Source organism: Euphorbia lathyris, chromosome 2 (genome assembly GCF_963576675.1).
Source record: "Euphorbia lathyris chromosome 2, ddEupLath1.1, whole genome shotgun sequence".
Lineage (NCBI taxonomy): Eukaryota > Viridiplantae > Streptophyta > Magnoliopsida > Malpighiales > Euphorbiaceae > Euphorbia > Euphorbia lathyris.
The window spans coordinates 47,561,742-47,576,367 of NC_088911.1; the positions used below are offsets into that span (position 1 = coordinate 47,561,742).

The 14,626-nt window shown below is 32.2% G+C and overlaps 1 protein-coding gene across 1 annotated transcript; it reads left to right on the top strand.

Moving 5' to 3' along the window:
* Positions 1-5,551: 5,551 nt before the first annotated feature.
* LOC136218081 (protein NRT1/ PTR FAMILY 2.13-like) lies at positions 5,552-10,606 on the top strand. Its single transcript, XM_066004826.1, has 3 exons — positions 5,552-5,769; positions 5,871-6,088; positions 9,099-10,606. Exons 1-3 carry the CDS (start codon positions 5,592-5,594, stop codon positions 10,515-10,517), a joined length of 1,815 nt encoding a protein of 604 aa, XP_065860898.1. The 5' UTR covers positions 5,552-5,591; the 3' UTR covers positions 10,518-10,606.
* The last annotated feature ends 4,020 nt before the right edge of the window (positions 10,607-14,626 follow it).

The window sequence follows — 14,626 nt, forward strand, 5'->3', positions numbered from 1 at the left end:
CAGCTGTGAACGCCCTGAAACCCGTTTATCCTTTTGGTTTGGCAAAAGGGGTTCTGTTTGAATATTACACCGCCACTTAACGTTTTTAAGGACAACATACGGTTTTGATCCCATGGACCTTAATGACCATGCAGAATTTGGTCATTCACCGTTAGATGTAGGCTTATTAGAATCCTAAGGTGGAGATTCAAAGTATCATGCGGTTTAGATTTAATAAGCATAGATCTAATGGTGAATGATCAAATTTATTTGGCCATTAAGGTCCATGTGAATATTCCTGGGACAACATATTAGTCTTTTATCATGTTTTTAGGCTAATTTAATATGTTAGAGTCGACACCTGAGATTAATGTACGGGAACATACTTTAGATGATATATGGGCTCACACTATACCATTTCTATAGAGTTGGATTCATGAATTAAACAATTTTAAGAGTTTGATTAATAAAAGCCTAGACTTTTCTTTCGTTAAAAAACCACTATATATATATATATATACACCATATATTTATACGGAAAGCGATAATAAATTCAGAATTATAAATTACAACCCGATTTAATATCCAATCTTACACAATTGATCTAGCCCTAAACAAAACTATTAAACCTGTAGAACAGATAAACGTTAGCCGCGGGACATTTGGACTCGTCTTTCAGATTTATACTACGACACCGGGCTCGATTACATATGACTCAAACAGATTCTATATAACTAGCACAACAACATATCAATTAGGTCCAAGAACTTAGTCTATCAATTCTAATCGATTTAATATTTTCATAATACCATAAATACCCCTTAACCCGAAATTGATTTTATTTCACATATTTAGGAATTAAATAACTAATAATACATACTGAAATGTAAATTTACCGAATCTGGAAAATTATCTACTCAACCCGATTAATCAAAACCGAGGCAGAATTATGGATCTGTAGCCAATCGGCCACCATACACCGAACTCACTCAGAATTTTGGTTCAAACCCAACAATGGCAGCAATGCAAATATTAAACAAAACAAGTTGCAATTAATAAAGGTAGGCTTTTAAACCATTCAGAAGTTACCTTTCCGGCTGTTATCCAGTTTTGCTGAGACGTGGAGTCACAAGTGCAATCAAACACTCTCGAACTGAACCCGAATCCAAGCATAGTGAGTTGAATTTGTTGAAATACAAAGAGAACATACACAAAATAGTTCAAATGTAATTTGAAATCTTTCTTTAACTATTGAAAATTCTAGAACTCTCAAACTGTGTATTTTGATAAATAAATTGAACTTTATCCAAAATAAATAAATAAATTGAAGAACATGAACGAGGATTTCCTGTGTTTCTCAAAATCACTCAAAAAAAACTTCTGTATCCTTTTTACTCTCTTTTTCCCAAACTTCCTTCTCCTCTCTCTCTATTCTTCTTTTCCAAAAATGATCTCTCCTGTAAAATGACAGATTCTGATTTTTTATTACATTCATCTCAACTCTTTCCTTCAACTGCTTTTGTAGTGAGGAGTTGAGGGTAGAGTGGATCTTTTTTTTCTCAAACAACCGTCGTGGTAGCCGATCGGCCACATATTGTAAACTATGTTGCCCGGACACGGATATGGTATCCGACACAGACACGGATATGGGAAACGTCATTTCTATGAAACACATGACACGGAAACGTGGGGAAACGTGTAAATATTAAAAATATTAAAACATATTTATAAATATCAAAAATATATATTTATATTTGAATATTTTTAGGAGTTTCATTGCATTGATTCCCATGTCCTTGCAGTGAATGCAAATGCTCTGTTTCACTCTGTTTTTTTATAAGATTCGTATCCAATCTATAACTGCTCTAAATCTCTGTCTTGTGGTTTATCTGAGATTTTAATTTTGATGTACATACAGATCCACACAATTCTTTGCATATTCCTACTCCTTCTTACCTTCAAATAACGACCCATCCATCTTTTTGTTCACCTCTGATTTTTTTTTTCTGGAATAAAATCGTGTCCAACTTTTTGATATTACAGAAACGGCCCCGAAATGTATCCCAGCAGTTTCCGGGTGTTTTCCTATTCGATACTTATCAGAAACGTGATACGTAGGGATGTTCACGTTTCCATGCTTCATAGACTGTAAATAGGACATATTTTCCGCTTTAGTAAAACCAAGACATTTTAAAACAAAGACCAGTGGCCAATCGGCCACTGGTGGTAACCGATCAGCCACAACCTGTAGCTGATCGACTACACCTTTGAAGAAAAAATCATTTTCCCTTTAAAACGTGTCTTGGGTTCTAGCTTGTGATATGAAGTCCACCTGAAATATGCTTAGCACATGCAACTTAATCTCATTGTTATGATCGGAAAAATTCGTGTTTATACCAGCACCCTCTCATCATTACACAACCCTATTAGTAGGATAAGTAGGTTTATTGTTATGCGTGCATTAAGTTTGTTATTAAACCGTATATATAATTTCACGTGGACCAAGTGAGAGAATGTTGGATTTTTCATAATTTGCACCAAGCTAATGTATGGTCCTATTGGTCAATTCACGTAATGGTACGATCAATCATCGTGATTGATTAACGAAAATGTACGTTGAATCCTATTAGTTCATTAATGAAAATGTACCTTATGGATGAAGAGATACCTTGATGGAAGTATATTTACAAAACACAAATAAGAATTGGTCATCTCTCTAGCCAGTCTAAAAAGTTATTTTCTTTCCATTTAGAAAGTCTGTAAAGTCCAAAAGGGTTAAGCGAGAGAAACACAATTCTCGATGATTTCCGAAGAACTCTATTGTTATCATTATGGATCAAGGTACACTCTCTTGATTGACATTACGTATTTGTGAAAATCATCTTATTCGAACATCTGAACAATTAACATTTATTTAATATTAGGATGAAATCTAAATATTTCTAAAGTAAATTCTATACTCTCTTTTCTAATTATTAATACTAGTAATGTCATATAAAATAGTATGTCTAGCTTTTTATTAACAGTGTCTATTGATAAAAAAAAAAAAGTTTCCTACATGAGTATTATAATTAATAATAAAACTTGTATTGACCCAAATAATGAAATAAATCTGTAAATACCTTCCATATCTCCACCTCCATCCCCCAACCCACATTAATAATTAGATGAACTCATATATAATTAATAATAATTTAAGTAGTGACAGATATTATTTGAAGTCAAAGGGATGGAGTGAATTTGTATATATATGCAGTATGAACGTAAAGTAGGAATACAAAAGAAGCTGTCCATTTACATGTATATTATACATATTCTTTACAAGCAGTAAGCCCCAAAACACATCACGCAATTTATCAATGTTATTTGTTTGTGTATGTGGTGGAACTTTTTTGAGAGGACCTATCAATCATCACCTCCAATTTTAATTACGTTTTGTTCTTTTTTTTCAATTTTTTTTTTTTTCTTAAAACGCGTACAATAAATTATCAAATCTCACTTTTTTTTTTATAATCAGAATCATAATTAATATGTTATAAATCTAAGTAAATCTGATGGCTGGATTTTAGCATGGTTATGGTTAGATATAATTTAGATAATTTCTACTGATTAAAATTTATTGCATATATTAAAATTTGAATTCCCTAGATAGTTTAATTGGTACATCTCTGAAATCAGAAATGAATGGTTGTGAGTTCGAATTCAATTATCTTATTTCAATTTGTTTAAAATGTATATGTTTTTTTGTGACTTGTTCAAATCTTTATTTATTTTGTCACGTACTGATAATGACATAAATTTGATGAAAAATAAAACGAATCATCTATCAAAAATGATTGGAGAGACAGATTTGGAGAGAACTCAAGCAACGGAAGCCCGTCGAAATAGGGCTAGACTCGACGAGTCAATGCAAAAGGCGGAAACACATCCTTATTTTTGTGATGTTGACTCGTCAAGTCAATTAAGTAAAAGGTCGAGTTACGGGGTTTTCCGTACTTTCTTTGTAATTTTAAATTTTAAACTTTTTCATTATTATTAATTTCTTGTCTTTAAGGAGTTAGACTTCGTGTGGTAATTTCCCCTTTAAAATTGGAGGGGGTATAAGTTCATCTCTTGGTGAGGCCACCTTTTACTTATCAAATTTCAAATTTTCAAGTTAACGACAAATTAGGTTTCTTCACCGTAAATTAGGAATTTTTTAATACTTTTGCTTGAGAATTCTATATTAATTTAGGGCTAAAACCTTCACTAACTCTTTTCTCGACTTATCAAGAGGTTAATCATATCAAATTTAGGAGGTGTTTGGTAGCTGCTTTTCGACCTCCTGTTTGCCTTTTCACTTTGAAAATAAGAGTTTAAGGTGTTTGGTTAGACACCTCCTGTTTGCCTTTTGTAGTCGAAAAGTAGCTTTTTATAAAAGCAGGGAATCCCTGCTTTTTGGAACAGCAGCCTTTTCAAACAGCAAACAGCAAACCGTAACAGGAAACAGCAAACAGCATATAAAACAAACGGACCCTTAAAATGCTAATGAAGGATTGGAATTCTCTCAAATTATTCATGTTACAATCTCAGCCATTAATTATTCAATAAATGAATAATTAATCTTTAGAATGTAACAATTAAATCTAAATCATTGGTTTTATAATTAATGATGCAAATAATTGGTATAAAGGAAAAAGATGTACAATTATTAGATTTCCATTCATAACACCTAATGGACCGGAACTATTATAGAATTTTATGAATCTTGTTCGGTTGTTGTTGTAGTAGTTAGTTGTTTATCGTTGCATCTGTTTATTCTTAGCCGGTTAATTATTAGTGTTTGGTAAAATTGTGATTATTAGTTGTTGATGTTAGTATGTAAAATGTCTAGGGTAAATAATTTATTAGTCCTTATATTTTTACCTAACAATTAAGTCCTAGTATATTAATAATACATTGTTTGATCATTAACTTTTATTCTATTCAATAGTTTAGTCCCTTAAAAATGGACTAAACTATTTAATAATTCAAATATGTGAAGAACTAAACTGTTGAATAGAACAAAAATTAAATATTAAATACTGATGTTGTATAAATCTAACTAAACGCTACATTTTCTGCGGTTTGAAATGAAAAATGAAAAACAATCTTTCAAAAAGTAAAATAAACACCACCTTAATCCATTGACAAGACATCTCTAAAGTAAGAGTTTTTATATTAAGCACCGGGTCTTCCATGTCACTCGGAAAACCTTCAATTCACATTTGGACACGTGTATTGTGACCCCACGTAATAGTTAAAATAGTATGACCTCTTATAATATATGTTGGTCCATGTTACACGTATCAAAATATGTATAAAATGTCATCCATTTGACATGGAAAACCGGATACTTCTAATAATTTGTCCTAAAATATTAAATAATTTAGTGAAATACATGAGTTAGTAATGTAATAAAAATGACAAAAAGAGAAGCTAATTATGTAGAGTTAAAAATAAATAAAAGGGGCTCCCCTTTATCGTCAGCCATGGAATCATCTTGGCCCCATCCTATCTCCATACACATTCCTTCTTCTATAAAGAGGTCTGCCTTGCCTTGCCTAAACTAAAAACTACTCAATTATTTGAAAATGGAGTCATCAGAAAGTAAAAAGTTGAGCACAAATTCATATCAGCTATACTGCTTCACAAAATGTTTTCAAAATAATCCAGAAATGGAACCACAAGATAAAAAGGTTGATGTAATTATTTCATCCAAAGATAAGAAGAAGCAGCCTGGTGGATGGAGAGCCATGCCTTATATCTTAGGTGGCTTTTAATGAAGTTTTTTTTTGTATGTTAATTGACAGTTTTTTTGGTGCGGTCTGACCGACAGATACAAAATAACATTTAATGGTGATGATGTGCAGGAAATGAAACGTTTGAGAGGTTAGCCACTTTTGGATTATTAGCAAACTTTATGGTGTATTTGACGAGAGAGTTTCACATGGAGCAGGTTACTGCAGCTAACATTATCAATATATGGTCTGGTATTACCAATTTTGCACCACTCCTCGGTGCTTTCATCTCCGATGCTTATATTGGCAGATTTACCACTATTGCGTTCGCCTCCTGTGCTGCCTTTCTGGTATTTTCTTCTTCTTTTTATTTTCTGTTTCTCGGTTTAAATTACTATTTACCCCCTCCTTTACCTTATTTTGTGATATTAATCTTCTGACCTATAAAAATTATTTATGTCGGCCCTCTAATCAATTGTTTTGTAACATTGATTCTCTCTAAGTGTAATAATTAATCCCATTTGGTTTAAGATCACTGATAATTTATAAATATTAGGTGAATTAAGAGATAAAAGCCCCTTTAATTAAAAATATACTTAAAAATTTAAAATATAAATTTAGATCTGTTTTAGAGCGAATTATTAGATTATTTGGATCCTTTAAAGATTATAATTACATTACTAAATAATTTATTAGTCTCTGTATTTTTATTTATCACATTATTTAGTTTTCATTTTTTGATAATACATTATAATGTATTATTAAAGTACGAATACTAAACAGTATATTAGGTAAAAAGGTAAATACTATAAATTATTTATAATTTATGCTAACTACATTTGTAATAAAAACATAATATATATTGTTTCAACAAAAAAAAACATTATATATAGCATTTGTAATCTATGGTCCTGATTTGATTCCATTTTGAAAAAAATTAGAGTGTATATAAAAAGACTCATTAAATATTTGTGTTCGATGATTGTTAATTGTGAAATTATTGTTATAATTTTTAGATTTAATAGGCACCAAACCCCTTAAACTTTTAACTTTTTTTCACCTGGCCCCCTTAACTTAGGGTACAACCTCTCAACCCACTCAACTCTCCAAAAACATCACATACAACCCCTTACACTACTATGTTCGGTCAAAATATTGACCCGTGTAGAAAACACGCTCGACTGTTGACCACACCAATGCCACGTGTCATTTTGTAATTAAATTTTTCCATATTCGTGCGAGGTGTTGTCGCTGTTTGTCGTCGCAGCCTTATCGAGGTGCTGAGATTGACGATAGTGGTCGTCGAGGTGAAATGTATCCAAGTGATTGTTACAAAAATGATACGTGGCATTGGTGTGGTCAATAGTCAAGCACGTTTTCTATATGAGTCAATATTTTGACCGAACATAATGGTGTAATAGGTTGTATGTGGTGTTTTTGGAGAGTTGAAGGGGTTGAGAGGTTGTCCCATAAATTGAAGGGATCAGGTGAAAAAAAAGTTACAAGTTTAGGAAATTATGTGCCTATTAAGCCTAATTTTTACAAATTTACTTAGATTTTTTTATGTTAATATTTTACATCCTAAAACCATTTATTTTTCCCTTTCTACAATTTCAAAGAACATAGTCTCCACATGATTAGCAATTATTCCATTTACGAAGTCTCTTTACATACACTCTAATTTTCTTTTAAATCAGATTGATTGATTATTATAGATTAATAGATCAATGCCACAAAATAATAAATCGGAACTCAAATACAAAGATTTTTAATAAACAAGTACCCAAAGAAAATAATACTTTAAAATGTTGTACCAATTCTAAACGTAGAATCCTGATAACATTTCCAGTGTCACAATTGGTATATTTTTCACTCACTCCCAAAAATGGTAATATTCGTCCACTAGATGCTCAAATGATTAGAACTCAAGATCCAATAATTTACAAATACTACTGTATATTATTACATTCCAAAATTTGAACGATCATTTTTATTTTCAGTTTGAATACAAATGAGACAATATATATTGACCAATAATTCATGTAAAATATCCATATTAATTCAATAATTAACATTATTAATCATGTATATTCTTTATCTGTTCCTTTTGCTAATTTAATATTTATTTTTGTAAGTATATTAAAAATTGAATCCAAGATATAATTTAACAGACTGGAAATTAAATTATAGTAAGCAATCACAATTTGGTCGTTTTTCCATTTTGTTTTTTCAAAAAAAAAATAAATATCGTATTCTCATAGCAGTCGCTGTTTAAATTGCATGAATATACATATCATGTTTTATGATTTTTTTTGAGTAACATGTGGTTGCAATTGAATACGTGTTGCATCGCGGTTTCTGTGTGTGGTAATTATATATACATATACATCTACATTACATATTAATTACACTTTTGTTTTTCTTTTACAATGCTGACACTTCAAGGAGATACTATTTAAGAGATTTTATTTCTATGAGAAATACAACCAGCCAACCAACATGTCAATTTTTAAATAATTAAGCAACCTCTTTTATTTATTTATATATATATATATATCTATATAATAATTTAAAATAAAATAATAATAACAATAATAATAAAAACAAACAAACAATGCATTACATGTGAGTTCGAAACTTTCTAAAGGTATAAAGATAACTGAAATTGACTCTCCCATATGACTTTTCCCTTAAAACTGGCTTTCAGTTGGAGTCTTTTTATTTTAACTTAAAATAATTAAAACAAAATTAACTTTTTCTCTAGCAAAATTGTACTATATGCCACTAATAATTTTATCTTTTTTCATATTTTTTAAAATTTAGGATTTATAATTCAAATATACTGTTTATTTTTATAATGCAGAGTTTATATTCTATATGATCTAGAATATATATAATTAATTAATTAGACAATGTTATTTTTTTTATTGATTGAAGTATAATATAATATTGAATTATTTGTTGGGATATGATGCCAGATATATAGTAAAAAATGTATATCTAACGCATCACATTATTTGTATATTAAACCAATAATTTAATATCATATAACATTTTAATCAATAAAATATTAATATTATATAATTAATTTATTGATTAATTTTTAACTAATTATCTATGTCAATTTTAGACTTTAAAATATAACTTGTGCTGTACAAATAAAATTCTAAATTATAAACTAGAATCTAATATGATATCTTATTAGTTCCGTATACTAATAATGTGGTGCAATAAATATGATGGATGAGATTTTCATACATGTGAATGTGAAGGGGAAAGTAGCAATCATATTGATTGAATTTTGTTAAAGAAGAAGGATTAGAATTTAATATTAATTGAAGTAAATGTATTGATGAACAGGGAATGGTGACAGTGACCTTAACATCATGGGTACCTCACCTACATCCTCAATGCCACAATTCACAATGTGAAAAGGCCACATCCGCTCAATTAGGTGTCCTACTGATGGGATTAGGCCTCTTATCTGTAGGCACAGGTGGAATTAGGCCCTGCAGTATCCCATTTGGGGTTGATCAATTTGACCCTACAACTGAAGAAGGAATCAAAGGAATTAACAGCTTCTACAATTGGTATTACACCTCTTTTACTGTAGTAATTTTGATCACTTTAACCCTAGTGGTTTACATTCAAGACTCCATCAGCTGGGTTCTGGGATTTGGACTTCCTACTGGGCTCATGCTCTGCTCTATCATTCTCTTCTTCTTTGGCACCAAAATTTACGTTCATGTCAAGGCACAAGGTAGCATTTTCTCCGGGCTTGTTCAGGTTTTTGTTGCTGCTTATAGGAAGCGTGGGGTTAAGGTTCCAGATGCTGCTGCTGATGGTTCCATATTTTATGATCCTCCAGTTAAGGACACTGTTCTATTGACAAAACTCCCTTTAACTAATCATTACAGGTTCTTAAATAAAGGAGCAGTAATAGAGAAAAATGATGTAAACCCAGATGGAACATGTGCAAATCCATGGAAGCTATGCAGCATACAACAGGTAGAAGAAGTGAAAAGTTTGTTCAAAATGGTACCAGTTTGGGCTTCAGGTATAATCTGCTTTACAGCAATAACACAACAAGGAACATTTACTGTCTCACAAGCGCTAAAAATGAACAGACATATCGGGCACAAGTTTGAAATTCCAGCAGGTTCAGTGGCGGTTTTTTCAATGATAACAGTAGGACTATGGCTACCTTTTTACGACAGAATTTTAGTACCTTCTCTCCGGAAAATCACGAACCATGAAGGAGGAATCACACTTCTTCAAAGAATTGGAATTGGGATTGTATTTTCAATTTTATCAATGGTAGTAGCTGGTTTGGTTGAGAAAGATAGAAGGGTTCGAGCTATAGCGAACCCTGGTGCAGCCATGTCAGTGATGTGGCTAGTTCCTCAGCTTGTGACTATGGGATTCTGCGAGGCGTTTGCTTGTATTGGACATATAGAACTTTATAACAGGGAGTTTCCTGATCATATGAGAAGTATTGGTAATTCTCTGTTTTTCTGCTCATTTGCGGGGGCTAATTATCTTAGCAGTTTCATCATCACTATTGTGCATAATCTTACTCGGACTCCGAACCATCCGGACTGGTTAACCAATGATTTGAATGCTGGGAAGTTGGATTATTTCTACTTCCTTTTGGCTGGATTAGGTGTGCTTAATTTGTTCTATTTTCTATTTTGTTCTTACCATTATCATTACAAAATCACTACACCACCTGTACAAGATTTGGAACGAAGCTTGAGCAAGAAGGTCGTTCCAAGTTGATTTAGTTCCAACTTTCTTTTTGACTATAGATCAATACTTAGATATATGTAAATCCATTATCATGTAATAAGAATCTGTAATTTGTGTAATTTTCTGATGTTTGGATCTCTAAAAAGTTTGGAGATCATAAAGCTTTCCGACAAAACAGGGAAGATGTCAACTACGCGCGTAAGCATTCTGATTCTTAAGTTAGTATCGCTTTCAAGAATATATAACAAAAAAAATAATAGAATCTAAAGTTCAAATATACTTTTAAAGATTCTTTAAACCCTTTATTTATAAACTTCTAATAGTTACTATTAAGGTTTTAAGAATATGCTCATTATTAGTAGACCATTGTGCAAAATCATTTTAGGCCCATGTTTGTTATTTACCGCTCATTACCATTAATTCAAATCATACATCAGCAACCTTGAGATATTCGGATGGATTTATAGCCGTTGTTGTAGAGTTCTGTGATATATATGTTCTCAAGAATCTTAACAATCCCATGTTAACCCTTTAATCTTATTTTATTACAGCGCTTCTATAACATTTATCTTGACCTCAACCGGAAGTGGTGAGATAATATTAACTTGTTACCAATAATAATTGATTATATAAAAATACGCATAAAATGAAATTTGAAATTTTCTTAGAAAGGGAGAGGATAAAAAGGAATCGAATGAATAATGTAATGCAAAAAGTAATAATAAGGTTTTAAAATAAATATTTATTAGTTTTTTTTTTTTTTTGAAAAGATATTTATTAGTTTTTTTTACATTTCTTTTTTGTCACATAATTAGTTATCATCTGTGTATATAGAAATGTTGGATGTATTGGAAAAGAAATAAAGGTGGAGAAAATGTGTAATGATGATGGGAAAAAGAGAATTGAGGGATAAGGATTGTTTTCAATTCAACCGAAAGCTGCAATGGGTGTAAAAAGGGCATGCAATGCAGTCTGAAGAGATAAGATTGCCCCATAAATAGCAAATGATTAGTGTATTTTATTTCCTATGTTTCAATATTTTGATAACAAAAAATAAAAAAGTGTGTGACCAGAATGATATGCGAAAAGTCCTTTCGGTTCAATGCTATTAAATTAAATGGGTGAAGATAGGCTAGCCAGACCCACCAACATCTCATTTTGTGGCCTGCAATACAGGCTTGCTCATCGAAATCTTTGCACCCTAGCTTCTCATTAATAATATCTGGACCATGATGTTTATTTGTACCATAATTTCAACTTTGAATATATGTCAATACGTTTAATGTATATTTACACCTTTAACGCCTATTGACATCTTGAACTTTTTAAATAACATATCACACACTTATAGTTGGCATTATAAACCTATCACATTGTAAGTACAAAAGAGGAACAGAATAACTTATCGGAATGCAAACGCTGTGTCGTGGACAGAACCACTGCGTTGAAAACGATTACGGCAGACTCTGGTGCAATCTGGAAGTCCGATCGTCAACCAAGGTTAACACAGTAAGCGCCGTCCTAGTGCACTCTAGGGCGAAGCTTTGGAACAGCAAGTTTTGAATGCCTAGAGAAGAAATATTGATTGGTGATAAAAATCGTAATTGTGTGTGAAAACTATATTTCCAGAAACTCTTTTTATTGAAGTTGAAAAACTGAACGTTGTAGTGGGCAACGTTGTGGAAAGAAAAACGTAGTGTTGAGTAAGAATAGGGATAGTGGAGATAGACTTGTAACTTCTTTAGAAATAGTCAAAAGGTTTAAAATATTAAAAGGCCAAAAATAAAATTCGGGCCCAGTCCAGTCGGGACGGGCGGGCGTCGCGCGAACGAGCGCGCGCGTGTGGTTTATTTTGTAAAACCCACTTAACACAATTTAATAACACATAAAGCCCAACCCAATTTAAACCTTTCAACTTCCTCACAAGTTTCCCATGTGGGATACATAAAGTAGCAAGAGTAGTGGCAAATGACTAAAAGGCCATTTTCCTATTTCCCTTAAATCTCCAACAATCCCCCACAAATGGCTCTTTAGTAAAACAGTTTGAAAATAAATCTTTTCTGGGCATAAAGTTACAGATTTTAAAAACTTAAGCATCAATATCTTTCGATTGAATTGATACATAGTGTTGTGAGGCAACATGTTATAGTTTTAGAAGTGAATTGCTCTTGAACTTCTACAACTGTAACTGAGACCCTCATAACACGTTAAGAAAACCTTTAAACAAAATTTTGTTGTTCCGCGATAAAAACAATAGCGCTTTTAATGGCCATGCGCGCACCTTGGATCTCATGAGTGCTCTAGAAAGACAGCCCAAAGTCTTTCATAGAAGGCGGCCCACCCTCACACACATGTAGGTGATCTCCATAAGAGATCATTAAGAGTTTCTCATAACTCAACCTCAAAAGGAGCATCCATCAAGTTCATATAAATGAACCACCACACCACGGGCTATGGATTATACACACACTATCACTAGTCATAGGAATGGGTAAAATATAGTGTATAAAAAGATAGTATGGTTTCGTTTGACCACGTATGGTATCCACCATATTTTCTTTAATCAGTGGGCTTTAGGCCCATTCCCCTCGACGTTTCTAGAACCATTCTTCTAGGTAACCTTTTGGTGAACGGATCAGCTAGATTCTTCTCTGATCTCACAAAATCTAAGGCAATTACCCCATGTTTCAAGAGTTGTCTTAATGCACTATGTCTAATGCGAATGTGTCTTTTCTTTCCGTTGTAGACACTGTTTTTTGCAGTACCCATGGTTGCATGTGAATCACAATGAAGTGAGATAGGTGCATTAGATCTCCCCCACAATGGGATATCTGCCAATAAACTTCTCAACCAATCTGCTTCTTGACTAGCTAGTTCTAGTGCTATAAATTCTGATTCCATGGTTGAGCGTGCAATACAGGTTTGTTTACATGATCTCCAAGAGACGGCACCACCACCCAAAACGAAAACATAACCATTAGTGGAACACACCAAATCATTTTTGGATGACCAGTTTGCATCACTATATCCTTCTAAAACAGCAGGAAATTTATTAAAATGCAAATTAAAGTTCATGGTACCTCTCAAGTATTTAAGTAAACGACGAAGTGCATTCCAATGTTCATCATTTGGATTGTGAGTATATCTACTCAATCTATTTACAGCATATGCAATGTCAGGTCTAGTATGAGTCATTAAGAACATAACACTCCCAATAATCTTAGCATATTCTTCTTGTGAGACACTATGTCCTTTATTTTTAGTAAGACATATGGTAGGATCATAGGGTGTTCTAGCTGGCACTACATCAAAGCTATCAAACTTTTTCAATAACTTCTCAACATAATGTGATTGTCCTAAAGAAAAGCCATTTACAGTTTTTGTAATTTTGACACCAAGAATTACATCAGCTTTTCCCATGTCTTTCATGTCAAATTGTGATGATAAGAAGGCTTTGGTGTTATTTACTGCTTCTAAATTAGTGCCTAAGATAAGCATATCATCCACATAAAGACATACAATCACATAATTTGATCCAAATGATTTAGAATAAACGCATGTATCTGATCCATTAACTACGTACCCATCAGAAAGTAAAGTGGAGTTAAACTTTTCATACCATTGTTTGGGTGCCTGTTTCAGGCCGTACAATGACTTCCTCAGTTTGCATACCTTATCTTCCTGACCGGGTACAATATTTCCCTCAGGCTGTTGCACATAGATTTCTTCTTCTAAATCACCATTTAGAAAAGCTGTTTTTACATCCATCTGATGTACCACCAAATTATGTATTGCTGCAATTGCAATTAAGATTCTAATAGTAGAAATTTTAGTAACATGAGAGTAAGTATCAAAATAATCAATTCCTTTCTTTTGATTATAGCCCACGGCAACTAATCTAGTGTTGAGCGATTTCCGCAAGTGCACGGTTTCGCTTGTAGTAATAAAAATATCGATCCCACAGAGAACGCTTTTTAACGAAAACTTATATTAATTTAGTTTAAATACGACTTAAGGTTTATTAAATAGATAAACGTTATTTGAAATTGGATTTGGTTTTGAAATTGCTAGAAATAGAATTAGATTAAAGTATTTAGATGTTAGAAATTATTTATGATTTAAAAGTTAATTTGCAAGAC

Coding starts and splice junctions, on each gene's coding strand:
- LOC136218081 (XM_066004826.1), top strand. CDS start 5,592: ATGGAGTCATCAGAAAGTAAAAAGTTGAGCACAAATTCATATCAGCTA. Junction 5,770..5,870: donor AGCCATGCCTTATATCTTAG/GTGGCTTTTAAT, acceptor GATGATGTGCAG/GAAATGAAACGTTTGAGAGG. Junction 6,089..9,098: donor CCTCCTGTGCTGCCTTTCTG/GTATTTTCTTCT, acceptor ATTGATGAACAG/GGAATGGTGACAGTGACCTT.